At 53.8% G+C, this 12,696-nt stretch overlaps 2 protein-coding genes across 2 annotated transcripts; both read right to left on the reverse strand.

Moving 5' to 3' along the window:
- Positions 1–1,825: 1,825 nt before the first annotated feature.
- Positions 1,826–3,211, reverse strand: STEHIDRAFT_112439 (uncharacterized protein; the record flags this gene model as incomplete). Its single annotated transcript, XM_007306000.1, has 1 exon — positions 1,826–3,211. One exon carries the CDS (start codon positions 3,209–3,211, stop codon positions 1,826–1,828), a length of 1,386 nt encoding a protein of 461 aa, XP_007306062.1.
- A 7,267-nt stretch (positions 3,212–10,478) lies between these two features.
- STEHIDRAFT_122850 (uncharacterized protein) lies at positions 10,479–12,696 on the reverse strand. The gene is made up of 7 exons (XM_007306001.1): positions 12,504–12,696; positions 12,409–12,443; positions 12,177–12,349; positions 11,940–12,107; positions 11,694–11,776; positions 11,476–11,625; positions 10,479–11,355 (listed from the first exon to the last, which is right to left on the reverse strand). Exons 1-7 carry the CDS (start codon positions 12,527–12,529, stop codon positions 10,686–10,688), a joined length of 1,305 nt encoding a protein of 434 aa, XP_007306063.1. The 5' UTR covers positions 12,530–12,696; the 3' UTR covers positions 10,479–10,685.

Genomic DNA, 12,696 nt, shown 5'->3' on the forward strand with positions numbered 1-12,696 from the left:
GAAATCTGCCCTATTTTCCCCGGTCTTCTGCGGACGCCGCTTTGCATCTTCCAAGCCTATGAGCTGCAGTGTTCGTCTAAGTTCGTCGTCATGTGCGACATGTACGCTTCGCTTCGATGGGAACAGGTTCGTCACGAATGGCAGCAGGTTCACCGCGAAGATAGTCGACGATGACTGCGTCGCCTCATGCTCTCCATCAATATTCTCTCGGCCGCGGGCTTCGGCTCCTCGAATGTCCCGGCGCCGGTCCTCCTCATCTCCGATCACTCGTCCGCCTTTGCTCGCCGGGTTTCCCTTTTCATTTCCATCTTTGTTCTCTCTTTTCTTGCTGTCCACGTTTTCGGACTATGCATTCTCTGCTCTGATGTCTGCTATTCCTGCCATCTACGAGAAATAGCCAGGCTCGCGACAAATTTTCTCAGACCTCCGAGTGCACAGCCGAGCGGATGCATATGCTACGCTTTGCCAATCTGAGGCCCAACGCCGCCACAATCCCCGTTAGCAGCAGGTTCGGCCTCGATCTGGCGATTCCGATTTCCGCCCATTGACAGGTCCACTTGACAGCCCTGGAGATCCGAGTCCTCATCACGTCACCGCTTTGACATCCTACCATCTCCTCAGAGTCAGAGGCGCGAAAAATAGATGTGGCGCGTTGGTGGCAGTGTGGCACCCCTCCTAGATTACCGCTTGAGTCAGGTTGTTTTTGAACCAAGCTCTCTATCTCGCTGCGTCTACCACGGTCCACCGATACCTATAAATTTGGCCCTCGATGTCTCATGAGCTAGCGAGAAAAGGTACGCTCCCGGTTGTCAATAGCAGTAAGGCCAGGTTCGCCCCGCTGTCTCGGACGCGGGACGTCTCCTCCAACGGCCATCGGAAATCCTCCCGCGTGGTCGGCGACCAAAGCCTTTGTCCTCTTCCTACCTTTCCCCCTGGTCTTCACTCTTTCTGGAGTTTACAGATCTTGTTCAAAACACCTAGGCAACCGTACCGAAAATGCATTACACTCATATTTTGCAGCACTGCTGCCAAGCACCTGTCCGTGTTTCCCGCTCCTAAGATACTGGCCTCTCGACAAACGTTGCTCCCCGAGAACGTATTTGCTCGCTGAACTCTACTGACACTGACACTGGCAGCAATAGTTCCTCTGGTTACTGTACCTACATTTTTCGCTCCCGTCCCATGCTCGGTCTGCGTGTGCACGTTCACCCACGGCTGTGAGTGCAGAAGCCTCGTCCTGCGAATTCAATTATCGTCTGTCATATGCACCTCCTGGAGATGTGGACAGCCTATCAGGATATTCTTGGGTCTTTGGATCGTTCGACGTATCGTTTATTCTTGGGTGTTTGCGATTACGGTGGGATGGCGCTGCAGAGCACATGGGAGGACTTCTAGTTCTCTGGAGGCGTGGAACCACTGGCAGGACGATTCGACGAGTGGGGGTTGGGTTCTGAGGCATCATTTTAGAATACTAGTACTCGTGCGCACTCGTCCGGATGGCGAGAACGCCGAACTGGGAGTGTTGTGTGGTACGAAGCCTTGGGATGTCGATGACGTTCCGCAGCACAGCACGGTGAAAACGGGTAGGTGTGGGAGTCCGAGAGTATGTTAAGTTGAACGTTCTGCGTGTTCAAGTATGTTTGTCCGCATTTTTTTGCCGTCATAGTCAATAACGCTTTCTCTGCCAGTGACTGACTGAAGGAGAAACTGCACTACTGTTTCAGTACATTTTCGACCATCACACCTCCCAGGCTCCACTGTCCCGTTATTCGTAGTGTCGTCAAGATCAAGACTCGCCTTCCACACCAACCATGACATCGACCCTCTAAACCGCACTCGCACTCCAATCCTCCTCCCGAATCCTATACCGCGCCATCGTCCCCACCTCTCCAAACATACAATTCCACGCCCCATCCGCACAAGCGCTCAACGCCCCTCCCACCCTCACTATCAACTCCACATCCTCCCTCCGAGTCTTCGCCTTCGCCTTCGTCAATATGACCTCTCTAGACCTTCCATCTCCCCCCGCCTCTCCAGAACTTCCTTCACCTCCCGGAGGAACAGCGTCCGATCCCGGTACATCCGGAACGACCTCCAAACCACGAACATATCCCCTCCAAAACGCCCTCTCGATCTCCCTCGCATTCGGGTGCAACACGTATTTATACCCGATGCCCCAGCCTATGAGCCAGAAGAGCGCGTGGGCGGAGTAGCCGAGCGGTTTGAGGAGGACGAATTGCCAGTCTACGAGTCCTGAGACCGTTACTTTGTGGTTCTGGTTCTGATTCTCGTTCGGGGTGATTTTATCGCCGGTGTCAGGGTTGGTTTGGACTTGGACTATGATATTGGTAGGCGAAACATCGTCGTTCGATACCTCCATCCATACTGCCCGTCCCCGCACTTCGTCCGATTCGGATTCGGATTCGGATTCTGACTCACTCCAGAACACTCGTACTTCCTCCAATAATCCCTGGTATACCTCCTCGTACGGCATGATCTTCGGATTTGTACTGTTCACCGCCATCATCAACTGCTCCTCCATCTGTGCGAACCCAACCGTCGCAATCACCCCTTCGTCCTCTTTGGTTCTGGCGATGCGACTCCGACCCAGCAATTCCCCGATCCCAACAGCCACGTCTGGTATACACCCCGGTGCGTACCCCGGATCGCGAATGATTTCGCTCAGAGATACGCCCGGGAGTCGAGTCATCTCGTACACCCATACCTCCTCGAATTGTGACTTTGATCCGTCTCTCGCTGTACTAGTGTTCTCGGAGACGGGCGAAGGGACGATTGTAGTGGAGATGGGAGTGGGGTGTAGTAGTCTGATGGAAGGTACGAGTTCGTACGGGCCCAGGAGCGGACGGACGACGCTTTCGAAGGAAAGGAGTGGGATGGGTGATGTACGAGGACGAATTTGGACGATGAGATCGAGTTTTAAGTTGGACGGATCGACTGATTCGCGTGTGGATCCTGTCGTGGGCCCGTTGGTAAAATTAAGCGAATTCAAGCTGTTGGGACTTGAGATTGGGATCTGATCCGTGGACGGATTCGCAGTGAAGTTAGAGGGTGGCGCGAGTGAGACGAAGTACGTCGTGCTCGCGTATCCCTGTTTCTCGAGCTTCTCGAGGGAGAGTAGTTTGTGGTCTGGGTAGGCTTTGGAGTAGATATTTTGGATGAGAGATGTATAGTCGCCTTTTGCTCGCTCCATGGTTCGAAGAAAGGATCGGATAGGATGTGATGTTGAAGTTGTGGGCGTCTATATATGTTTGATCGGATTCGAAGTTGTGACACGAGGTGTGAATGTGGCCCAAAAGTTAAAATGTGAGATATGTTTTCCAAATTCTCCCGAACGATATGCAAGAGACACAAATAGCAGGACTATAATACAAATACGGTGGACACTATGCAAAATAGCAAGACAGAGATTGAACAAAGGGAATTGAATGGAAGATATGGCGGAGAAAACAACAAAACCTCGACTATCGTACAGAGATGCAGCAAATCTCGAAAGATCACCTACGACATGTCCCAGAACTTGGACTTCCCTAAAACCCCAGGCCTAAACTGCGGCTTCCACAGTGTATCCACGTCCACATCTTCCTCCTCCTCCTCCTCCTCTTCATCAGCCATACTACTGCCCTCCCCCACTTCCTCTGTATTCCCCCGTGTATCCTTCTTCTGAATCTCCAGGCCGGCCACCCCTTTCATAATGCTCATGGCGAATTTATACTCCATATCTGCCTTCTCCCTCCACGCTTTCTCCTCCTCCATCCTCCGTTCCTTCGTATATGCCCTCCTAACTTCCGGCTCCATACCCTCAAAGTCATTGTCACCTTCCCATTCCTTCTCGAACGACTTGATGCGCTCCTCACGCCACTCCCTCATTGCCTCCACCTCGCTATCCCTAGCTGAACTGCCCCCCGCCCGTGGAGGAGTGTCAGGCGGCTCGTACATGGCCTTCGTACGCGCGGCGAACATCGATTTGACGATCCCGTCGAGAACGGGACGAAGACGACGTTCACGTTCTTCTGAAGGAAGATCCTCCGTCGGATTGCCGAGCAGAGTTTGCATGAGTGCCTGTCCGCCATCATCTTCCCCAGACTGAGGATGAGGCTGTGGCTGTGGAAGCGATTGACGTCGTGCTTGCTCCATAGCTGGTGGCAACGGGGGTCCAAACTGTTTCGATGCAGCCTGTTTCTGCTTTTGGTTTGAATAAGGCATCGCTGGGGGCAGTGAAGGGATGAACTGGTTGGGAGGAGGGAGCTTGGGGGGTGGCGCGGCGCTAGGACTAGCGCGACTTTCCTCCGTTCGCGCTTGTGCGGTTCCGGTATCGATGGAAGGTTGAGGTTGTTCCTTTGTTGTCGAAGCGGAGCCGGAGGAGAACCCGAATAAAGCAGAGAGACGGCGAAAGGCCGAGGGTTTCTCAATCGGAGGCTGTACGTCATTGTTCGACTTCCCTTCTGGTTCTGTGGCGTTCCCACCTTCATTCTCTTCCTCTTCCGGTACTTCCTCTTCGTCTTCTTCTTCCTGCTCCGGCTCATCGTCCTCCTCGGATTCTTCAGACTCTTCTTCCTCGTCATCCGTTTGTTGCGTGGTTTTAGCATATTTGATAGGTGGCTGGAGAGAAGAATAATAGGACTGTTCCTGAGGCGCTCGTGCGAACATCGCCGTATGAATAACGGCAGCCGGTCTGAGATCGAGCTGCTCCGCCAGCAAAGACTTCTTCACTTTCTCTTTCGAACCGGCGCCGACTTGAGTGGAGTGAGTCGTGGTGGCTACGGGGTCCACAGCTTTCTCCTTCCCCTTCGCAGACTTGGTCGGTGCTACGGGAGCCTCTTCCTCCGCGACTTCCTGATCGTCGACTCGCTTGTCAGCGATAGAAACCAGGGCTTCAATTTCTTCCTCCTCCACAGGCGATTCGAGGCCTTTACCCTTGCCCTTATCCTTCGCATTTCGCTTCGCAGCAACATTCGGAACGGTGGTCGAGTCGGAAGGAGCAGCAGACGCAGAGCGCCCTCGTCGTGTCTTGGGCGCCTGGACGACAGGGGAAGTAGGCTCTGGGGTAGCTTGCGTAACGGCTCCAACGTCTGCAGGTGCTTTGCCGGTGCGCTGACGACCCCGACCAACAGGTTTCGCAGGGACCTCTTCCGCCTGGACGACTTCCCTCTCTGGAGCAGGCTCCTCGATGTTGGTTTCTATGGCCTGGTCTTCTTCCTCTTCCACAGGCGGATCGGCGACCTTCGCCTTGCCCTTGCCCTTCGTGCTCCGCTTCGTAGGAGTCGGTTTGATGATCGTGTCGGCAGCGGGAGTGACAGAGGCAGAGCGTCCACGCCTCTTCTTCGAAACATGGGCGGTGGGCGATGCAGGCTCCTGGGCGTCTTGAACCTGGACAGCTTCTTGCGTGATGGCGTCGGCTGCGCGCTTGCGACCCCGGGCAGTAGGTTTCGCAACGACGACGGCACTATCATCGACATTGGCACCATCAGCACTCATCATTCAAAGCAACAAACTCGGAAGAACAAGAAGGTGAGGCGGCACTCACAGTTCGGACGGTCCTGCGACCTCTATTGTCGACGTAGTCTTCGACCTCTTCGAAGCCCGCCCGGTGGGTGCTGCAGCTTTCACCTCGGGTGTCTTCTCCGGAAGCGTCACAGGCGCAGGCGTCTTGCGACTACGACCTTTGGACCTCGAGGATCGTCCAGTAGGTGGCTCAGCCTCAGCATCAGGGGCCTCGGTAGGACCAACTGGAGCGTCTTCAGGTTCGGGTTCGGGTTCGACGAGAGGAGCCGCCTTCTTCGCCCTAGACGTCTTCCTGGTAGTCGACACATCCTGCGCAGCCTGCCTGGCAGACGGCTTACGGGTCCGAGTCGTCGATTTAGTAGGTTCATCGATGGTGGGAGCAATGGTCGTACTGTGCTCGGCAGCAGGAGCAGCTGGCTCGTCGACATTGATACCGACTTCGGCAGTGTCTTCAGGTTCAGGTTCAACGAGAGGGGCCGCCTTCTTCGCCCTCGACGTCTTCCTGGTAGTTGACACGTCCTTCGCAGCCGCAGCCTGCCGAGCAGATGGCTTACGACCTCGAGCGGTCGATTTAGCAGGTGCCTCGATGGTGGGAGTGATATTCGCGGCAGGGGCAACAGGTTCGTCGACATTGGTATCGGCTTCGACCGCCACGCGGGATGTTGCTCTCCTCGTTCTTGAGCTCCTCTTGAGGGGAGGCATCTCGGCAGGTGGAGAAATGGCCCTCTTGCGGCCTCGGGTGGCAGTCTTTACAGGAACGGGAGCAAGAATTGGGTCGGCCTCGACGGTGACGGCAGTGGCAGGGGCAGGTGTGGCGTTGGACGTGGCGCCTTGGTCGTGAGAGGTGGCTTCGAGTAGCGAGTCTAGTACGCGCATCTTAGAGCGCGCCTTGAAGAGGGCGTCAAGGATATCGTCGGGTGATGTCTTGTCGGTGACACCGTAATGCTGATAGAGGGAAAGTAGTTTAGTACGTAATACATATGTAGCCATAGATGACACGAATGAACGTTGAAAAAAGAGTGGAAGAAAAACGTGAAAGAGACTCACATTTGCGATGTTGATGAGCATGTCATTGGGAAGCTTTGAGAGATCGGTGCGCGTCTTGAACTTGAATGTACCTCCACCGGCCGGCGGTGCTGGCGATTTGGGTTGAGTTTGGGTTGGGGCTGCAGGTGTCGTAGCGCGCTTGCTGCTGGCCGCGCGGCTCTGGGTTGCACGAGTTTTGCGAGGCGGCATATTGTGTCAAATTGAGCCAAGGTAGAGCACTGTAGTTTGTTGTGACGCGTAAGACCAGCGCGAGGGGGGGTTTCGCTGGATGCGAGTTGCAGAGTGGTGGTGGTGGTGGTTGGGAGACAAGAGGGGAGGGTCAACGCGCGGACGCTTATCTACCGGACTCAAAGGCCAAAACAGAAGAGTCCTTTGTTGAGATTAGATTCCGGTAATTGATCGGAGATTCGCGACACGATGAGATGAATGATGCTGAGGTTCTTTTGTTCCAGGTCAGGGTGCCGGAATCCGACTCGGAGGCGCGACACGGCCGGGTGGCGCACAAAGGGAAGGGGACGCCCAAAATGGTCAGTGGACACCGACGTGTCAATGAAGTGCTGGCAGCGACACGTCCACACGGAAAAGCAGAGAAAATTGTAATGCTCTCAAAAGTCGAATTAGTTTCCGACTTTGTGAGCAGAATGCATGGGCATGGGGAACAGAAAGGACGAAAAGGAGAAAAAATCAAATTCGAATGACCTTGTTCTTCGGGCCGGAAGCTGAATGCCGAATGCCGTCGCCACACCGGCAGCACGTTCGATTGTGGCGCCCTCGAAGGCATGAAGAAGAGCTTCACAGCCGCAGATTCTATGCTATGCCTTTGTGATTGGTACAAGTACAACGCGTAACCCAGACGATAAAGTAACAATAAGGCAGATGCTCGCGTACATCGATACACAATACAAAAAAAGCAAAGTCAAAACATTACAAAGCGCCCAAACAACAAGCTTGCATCTAGCACAGGTCCCAATGCGCAGAAAATGGAAGAACGCCCACTCTGAACTGAGGACCCCATGGTACAACATGTGGAATCCGATTGCCAGGAAGAGTCCAAGTCGGCTCCACACCCGCCATCGGTTTCCTCCTCGGAGTCAACCTCTTCAGCTCTCGGTACTTCACCTCAACCTCTTTTTCCCAATCACTCTCCCCATTATTGGTTCCTAATGCGAGGTATTTACCCTCGTCCCACGTCCCAGCAGTCCTCTTCTTCTTCGCCTCATGCTGCAACCTCGCGCGTCTCCATTCCTGTAACTCTTTCGCCTTCTCCAACTCTTCCGTGAAATAGACCTCAGGAGGATTGTCGTCGCCCTTGTCCTGACCCATCACCGAATCCGGGTCGTCATCATCCTCCAACTTATCATCGAGGTCCAAAAACTCACTAATGGTCCCTTCCATAGTCTCGCGACGATTCGACGGATCCATCCTCCTCTCCATCTCTTCTGCGATCAGATCCTGCTCAAAGCTTCGCCGAGCGGACGGAAGGATGATCTTGAATTTTGTCTTACTACCGCCCGCTTGTTCTATGATGCGTTGCAGCATCTCGAGAGGTACTCCGTAGGTATCCTTGTACCTGCTGGTGTCGGGTTTGTAGACGTGCTCTTCCTTGTCGGCGTCTTCTAATGCTTGGGTACGATCGTCCGAGGAGGGATCCCAAGCTTCACGATCGAGGTGCTGAGAGTCCGGAACCGATTGAGGGTCATGAAGAAGATGGTTGGAAGTCGTGGGATGGGGATGAGAGTCGGGAGCTGGGGTCGCAGAGTGACGAGAGCCGGACTGTGTCGCAGGTTGTGGACGTGAAGATTCGGGGGACAGTCGGGGTGGTGACGACGATGATGGTTCGTCATCGAGCTTCGGTACAGGAGGACGACAATCGACAGGTGCTCCCTGGGACCGGGTTCGTGGTAGCTCATAATCCTCATCACTGATTTCGGAATGTCGCTCTCTCGAAGGCGAGTTGTTCGAATGGGAGGACTTGTGTCGTTTGGATGGACTGTCATCGTCATCGTTGGGCCCATCGACTCCACAAAGAGAACGCTTGAGGGAGACTCTGGGGCTAAGGCGCCGGGAGTGTCTATGGTGTGCATTTAGCGGATTGGATCGTCTGAGATGATATATCATCCGATACACACCTCGAATGAACTGTATCTCCCTCTCCTTCCCCTTCTCCTTCTGATGAACTTCCTTTGTCCGCCCGTGTACTTCCACACTCGTCGTAATCCGGCCCAGAGTAGTCACCACCCAATATCCCTACCCTCTTTGGCACAGGCACCACAAATCTGCCCTGACCCCCGTCCACCCTCGCTGCGGCAGCGGGAGTACCATCATTCGTAGTTGGCCGATCGCGCGCTGCAGCTTCACGGCTCCACTCGTCGAGGCGATCAAGAATGGGCTTGAGGGAGACTCTAGGGCTGAAGCGCCGTGAGTGTCTACTGTGCATGGAGATGATATATCAGTCGACACACACCTCGAGTGACCTGTATCTTCATCTTCCTCTCCTTTCTCTTCTGTTGCACTCGGGCTTCCGTAGTCCGCCTTCATACTTCCACACTCGTCATAATCCGGCCCATCATACTCATCATCCGGATATACCATGCTCGCCACAGGCGCCACCACCCTGTCCCGATCCTCGTCCGCCGTGGGAGTTGGAGCAGGAGCAGGAGCAGGAGCACCATTATTTGCAGCTGGGTGATCGCCCGCTCCAGCTTGACGGGTGAGCCTACTATTGAGACGATCAACAAGACTCTTCAGGGATGCTCTATAGATAGGGCCGATGGGCCGAGGGTGTCTATTGTACATTGACGTGGTGAACATTCAGTTAATTAGGTCATCAAGTGTGATGCTACTATGTCAGTCGATACACACCTTCGGTGGACTATATCTTCCTCTCCTTCCTCTCCTTCCCCTTCCTCTTCCTCTTCTTCCCCTTCCTCTGTTGACGGTCCTCCGTCGTAGTACGGCGCATCATACTCTTCATCCACCATCTCCACCATCGGCGCAAACGACACCACTCTGCCCCGACTCTCGCTCGCCCTCGGAGCAGCAGCAGCGCTAGCAGTAGTAGGAGTAGGGTCATCTGCAGTTCGCTCTGGTTGATTCCCCGCCCCAGGCCCAGCCTCAGAGCCTTCTTCTTCCGGCCACGTATATTCAATCTCCTCTGGGATCTCAAGCTCCTCTGAATCCGCGAACAAAGCATCGAGGACTTCCTCCCTTGGAGTATCGTCCGGGAAGTCGTCAAACTAGGCAAACCAAACCAAGTGAACCGGTTCGACATCTTCAGCATTCGAAGAGGCAGGGAAAAGAAGGGGGAAAGAACAACGCACGGGACGTACAATTGACGCGACGTTTCTGACCGAGTCATCGCTGAGCTTTGCGAAATCTGAGCGCGTCTTTATCATGTTGGTGAAAGTTTATTGTTCGAGATATCGCCGTGTCGTGCTCTTGAATTACAGTCGTGTCGCGCTTCGATATTCTAGAGGCGCGTAAGATTATCCGCAGATGACAAGTTGCAGATGTGGAGCAGGCCGAGCTGTGCGTGCAAAGCAGTTTGAGATGTGATGGTTCGGAAGAGGAGATGGAAAGACGAGACAAGACACAAGCACGCGCGGGTCAAAGCGCGTGGTGTGGCGAGTTATTGTTTCGTCTGAGTTTGAAATCAATTGTGTCCCATAAATCAGCGGATATTTTATCGTGTATCAAGCAGGACGAAGTGACACATACCGAAGCATAGAGATGTTGTCATTTCGAGCAGTAGGACGGCAAGTAGATTATATCCATTGACCCAGTACTTATTTTATTTTATTGTATCTTACATTTCTTTTTTGGCGCCACAATCGACGTCCACCGTCGGAGTTTGAATGCCAAATAAGTGCAAGGTGGCGCTGTGGCCCAACGTCTGTTCAGGAAAAGAATATTGATGCAGAATGCTATAGATCTGATTGGCAGTGATGTATGGTATGGAAAAAATACATATGCGTATTGTTTATCCTACCTACCAGAATGCGTGTGTATTAGCGCAAAAACCGTAACCTAAACCCAGTAGAATAGAGAATAAGAGCGAACCGCGCTGTCAGTGTCCCTGCCACATCGGACAGCCGATCTCTCAACCCCCTAATCCTTCAAACATCGAGACTCTTCTTCTCCCTCCGTACCTCTACTACCCCGCCATGCCCTACCCCCACCGCATCATCCGCTCGAAGGACCGGCAAAGAAACGACTCTGACTCCGTGCTCATGACGATCCTCAAAATCCAAATTCGGCAACAACCTCGCACTGCTCCTCTCACTCGTCTGCGCCGTATGCCCCGTCCCAAGTCCCAAAAATTCCGATCCCGACCTGGCATCCATAAACGACGACTCAACCTCTCCAGACGTCTTCCCGTTCAAAACCTTCATACGCCTCACACTCCCACGGGACTCTATATCCCCATCCCCATCCTCATCCTTGTCCCTATCGCCACTCCTACCCATACACCCATCAACACTAAAACTCAAGCTCCTCCCAGCCATCCCAGTAAACTCCAACTCCCCCAACTCAAAATCCCTCCCGTCCCCGTCCTCATCGCCTAGTATATATTCCTCCCCAAACGCACTCATCCCCGGCTGTCCCTCCGCCGCCGCTCTCGCCCTCTCAACACCCAGCCGGTCCGATTCGGCGCGCAGAGAAAGCATGAGACGACAGACGAGGGTCGCGGAGAGGGCGTTTGTGATTAGTGCGCCTACGCCTTTGTGGAGCGCGGGGCCGAGGAGGAAGAGGGTTATGTTGAGGGCGTTGGAGAAGAAGAGGACGCTGTGTGGATGATTGTGGTCATATAGGTGCGTCAGTGAAAGGGTGATAGGGCAATGGGGATAGGGTGCGAGAGGCACGTAGATGGGAGGGGAGGAGGGAGAAGGAAGTAATAGAACGTACACGAAGTAAACCGTTCCATCCCTCAACAAGACATGCCAGAGCGTGTACGGGTTGTGCCAGCCGATTCTGAGCGCCTTGTTGAGCGTCAAGACGAATATGGCGATGTCGAAGACGAGAACGCCGGACCAGGTTACCGCATAGCGTCGGCCGCTATATCACGAATGGAGATAGTGTGAGTGAATGAAATGTATTGCAGTAAGTATGGGAAGAAGACATACTCGGCGACGGAGTAAATCGGATTACAGCCCGGTATGTTGACGTCGAGGAACTTGATAGAGTCATGCGGCATGAATAGACTCCACTAGAAGTATCGGTTAGCACGTCAATCTGGGAGAGTTTGCAGAAAGGTCTCGGCGCGGGAACGCATAAGATAGAGTGGGAAACGGGAGTGTATGTCCGAGCGAGGTTCGGGCCATTTTGTGGACAGAAGGGGAGAGAGACAAAGCTGAACAGAAGAGACGTACACATAATAGGACGAAGGTCGCCACCATAACGAGCACGAGCCCGGTGAGGACGGCGCGGCAATGCGAGTAGAGCGCTGATACGCGGAGGATGCAAAGGATTGCGGTTAAGAATTGGATGAGGATGATGTAGATGAAGTGGTAGGTGTGCACGCCATGGCAAAAGTTCTCCTGGAAAGACGCTTCGTGTGAACGGGTGCCTGTGGTCTCGCATGTCCAAGAAGAAGTAAGAGCGCGTACCTTGGAATTATATTCGGAAACGAAGCTGGCGATGAATGCAGGGAGATGTCCAAGGATAGCGAAGTAGCGGGTGATGAAGTAGAGCAGTGAAGGCCAAGTAATACGGTTCTTCGGTGGCCAGAAGAATGTGATCTCATTGATGAGGGTGAGAGCGTAGTCGTAGTAGAGGATCGCTGCGCAAAAGTCGTCAAGACAAGAAAGTGACCCACAAAAAATCACATGCTGAACAAACCAAAGGCGATAAGTGTACCAGCATAGTTGATCTGTCTGCCGCGAAACGATTATATCAGAGACAGGACGAAGAGGGTGCAACAAAGAGGCGCGTACAACTGGCGTCCTAGGTCCGTTGACATCTACTTGAGGAAGACTGTGGGCGAGGCTACGACCTGTTGTGGCGCGCTCATGGACCCGACTTGTTCGTCACTCGAACTCACCGTCGAGGACGACGAGGACGGCCTGCGGCGGCAAGGGGAAAATCGGCAAGATAGCACCGGGTAGTAAGTTACGTTGTGAGGACAAA

This window comes from Stereum hirsutum (assembly GCF_000264905.1).
Source record: "Stereum hirsutum FP-91666 SS1 unplaced genomic scaffold STEHIscaffold_10, whole genome shotgun sequence".
Taxonomy (NCBI): domain Eukaryota; kingdom Fungi; phylum Basidiomycota; class Agaricomycetes; order Russulales; family Stereaceae; genus Stereum; species Stereum hirsutum.

What these genes read in the sequence shown, in the direction of transcription:
- STEHIDRAFT_122850 (XM_007306001.1), bottom strand. Translation starts at nt 12,529, where the DNA reads ATGTCAACGGACCTAGGACGCCAGTT. An exon ending in ACGGACCTAGGACGCCAGTT is followed by an intron (nt 12,444 to 12,503) that starts GTACGCGCCTCT and finishes GTTTCGCGGCAG; the next exon opens with ACAGATCAACTATGCTGGTA. An exon ending in TTTCCGAATATAATTCCAAG is followed by an intron (nt 12,108 to 12,176) that starts GTACGCGCTCTT and finishes GCGTCTTTCCAG; the next exon opens with GAGAACTTTTGCCATGGCGT.